Source organism: Octopus bimaculoides, chromosome 22, assembly GCF_001194135.2.
Source record: "Octopus bimaculoides isolate UCB-OBI-ISO-001 chromosome 22, ASM119413v2, whole genome shotgun sequence".
Classification (NCBI taxonomy): domain Eukaryota; kingdom Metazoa; phylum Mollusca; class Cephalopoda; order Octopoda; family Octopodidae; genus Octopus; species Octopus bimaculoides.
The window spans coordinates 6,924,058-6,926,124 of record NC_069002.1 but is presented as its reverse complement, the minus strand read 5'-3'; the positions used below and the strand labels follow the sequence as shown (position 1 = coordinate 6,926,124).

General features: G+C 40.5%; 1 protein-coding gene across 1 annotated transcript in view; it reads right to left on the bottom strand.

Moving 5' to 3' along the window:
- Positions 1 to 1,911, bottom strand: part of LOC106867674 (steroid 17-alpha-hydroxylase/17,20 lyase-like) — a gene marked incomplete at its 5' end in the record, with an annotated part of 7,239 nt that extends 5,328 nt beyond the window's left edge. The window contains 2 exons of the mRNA XM_052975643.1: positions 536 to 705; positions 1,675 to 1,911. Of these exons, the coding sequence (XP_052831603.1) occupies positions 536 to 705; positions 1,675 to 1,911 (407 nt within the window). The remainder of the gene's footprint in view (positions 1 to 535; positions 706 to 1,674) is intronic.
- Positions 1,912 to 2,067: the final 156 nt, after the last annotated feature.

Below are 2,067 nucleotides of genomic sequence, written 5' to 3'. Positions count from 1 at the left end.
TATATATATATATATATATATATATATATATGTATGTATCGATATATATATATATCTATATATACACACACACACATATATATACATATATACATATAAACACACTTGTACATACAGACATCTCTCTCTATCTATCTATCTATATACATATACATATACATATACATATGGATGATCCTGCAAGGTCTATCTCTCAACGTTGGAATTAAAAGCTATACCAACCACCGAACTGGACGGTACTACATAATACCAAAAGATGCCGTCTTCTGAATCTCAGATAAGGACCCAGCATTGGGTCCCAGCTTGGGATTCAGCGGACCACAACTGAATTAATTTATTAGTCTACTTTGAACGCCACCAACTGGTTCTTCAAGGTCTCTATCACTGAGTTCCCTCCGTTGCAAGCATTCAGATGGCCAACTCTATAACTAAGGCTAGTTTCCGCTCAAAGAGTTCCTGGAAAAGGGACATGGGAAAGCTGCCCTTTCTCACCTGGCTAACCAATGATATAAAATGGACAAGCAAAATTACTCACGTGGTGTCTTTCATTAATCTGTGTGGGAAACCGAGAGGCAATACAGATGCCAATCTTAATGTTTCCTTGATGGCTGCGTCTAAGTTTGGACAACAGTTGCGATCAAAAGGAGATAAAGGTCCTGTGGTTTCAATTCTTAGTCGCACTTCCTCAGATATAATTTCTTGCCACTGTAAACGAAACAAAACGACAAAAATAAACAATCAATACTTAATAATAAATTATCGAAACGATAAATCGGTAGTCCTAAGTTAATCCTAGTTGAGCAGATTGGTAGACTGATGCTCACAAGTATTCCAATTGTGACACTCTCGTCGATTCTCATGTTCAGAGATTCAGAAGCACATTACCTATTAGGTTATATTCTAAGACTGTAGGGTATAGCTTGTGGGAATTTTAGCTGCTATTTCAAGCAGGACAGGCAACAGTGTAGTGGCTTTCGTTGTTGGCACTCAAAATAGAAGATATTTGGCGTGGGAATGGTGTTGGTGATGATGTTGATAGTGAAGTTGTTGTTGATGGTAGTGATAAGGTGGTAGTTGAACCGGTGGCTGGATTGTATTGTATTGGAGTATAAATTGTCCTCATACTTCGAGAGAGAGAGAGAGAGAGAGAGAGAGAGAGAGAGAGAGAGAGAGAGACAAAGAAAGCGAAAGATTATATGTGTATGAAGGAATATGTTTGTGGGCGCGTGTCCCAACCACGTGGTTCCAGGTTCAGTCCCGCTGCGTAGCATCTTGGGCAAGTGTCTTCTACTATGTCTATATTGAAAGAAGCCCGTATGTAAGTATGTATGTATGTATGTACATACCTATGTGTGTCTTCGCTTGTTTCCCCACCCCACTTGACAACCGGTGTTGGTGTGTTTACGTCCCCTTAACTTAGCGATTCGGCCAAAAGAAACCGATAGAATGAGCACTAGGCTTTAGAAAATGAGACCTGGAGTCGGTTTGTTCGACCAAAACCCTCCAAGGCGGTGCTCCGGCATGGCCGCAGACAGATAACTGAAACAAGTAAACGATAAACGATAAGAGATAAAACACACACACACACACACACAGGAATATATATGTGTGTGCGTATGTGTGTATGGAGAGAGAGAGAGAGAGAGAGAGAGAGAGAGAGAGAGGAGGACTTACCTCTGGGTTGTGCAGTAGATAGATTATAAACCATAGAATGGTCATCGTGGTAGACTCAATGCCACCGCCGAACAGTTCGTATACAATATGCCCTATTGTGTTGTCGCTGAGGAATGTCTGTACTTCTTCGTTACCCTCCTCTTTGGCTTTCTTCTGTTCTAAGAGAAGGAAATCGAGTAGATCCCGTACGTTGTCTTCGGATAATGTTTCCTGGAAAGGATAGAAATGGGTGGAAGAAGAAATTTAAGAATGGTTTCAAAGTTTGGCGAGGGGGTTAGAAGAAATTTAAGAATGGTTTCAAAGTTTGGCGAGGGGGTTAGAAGAAATTTAAGAATGGTCTCAAATTTTGGCGAGGGGGTTAGAAGAAATTTAAGAATGGTTTCAAAGTTTGGT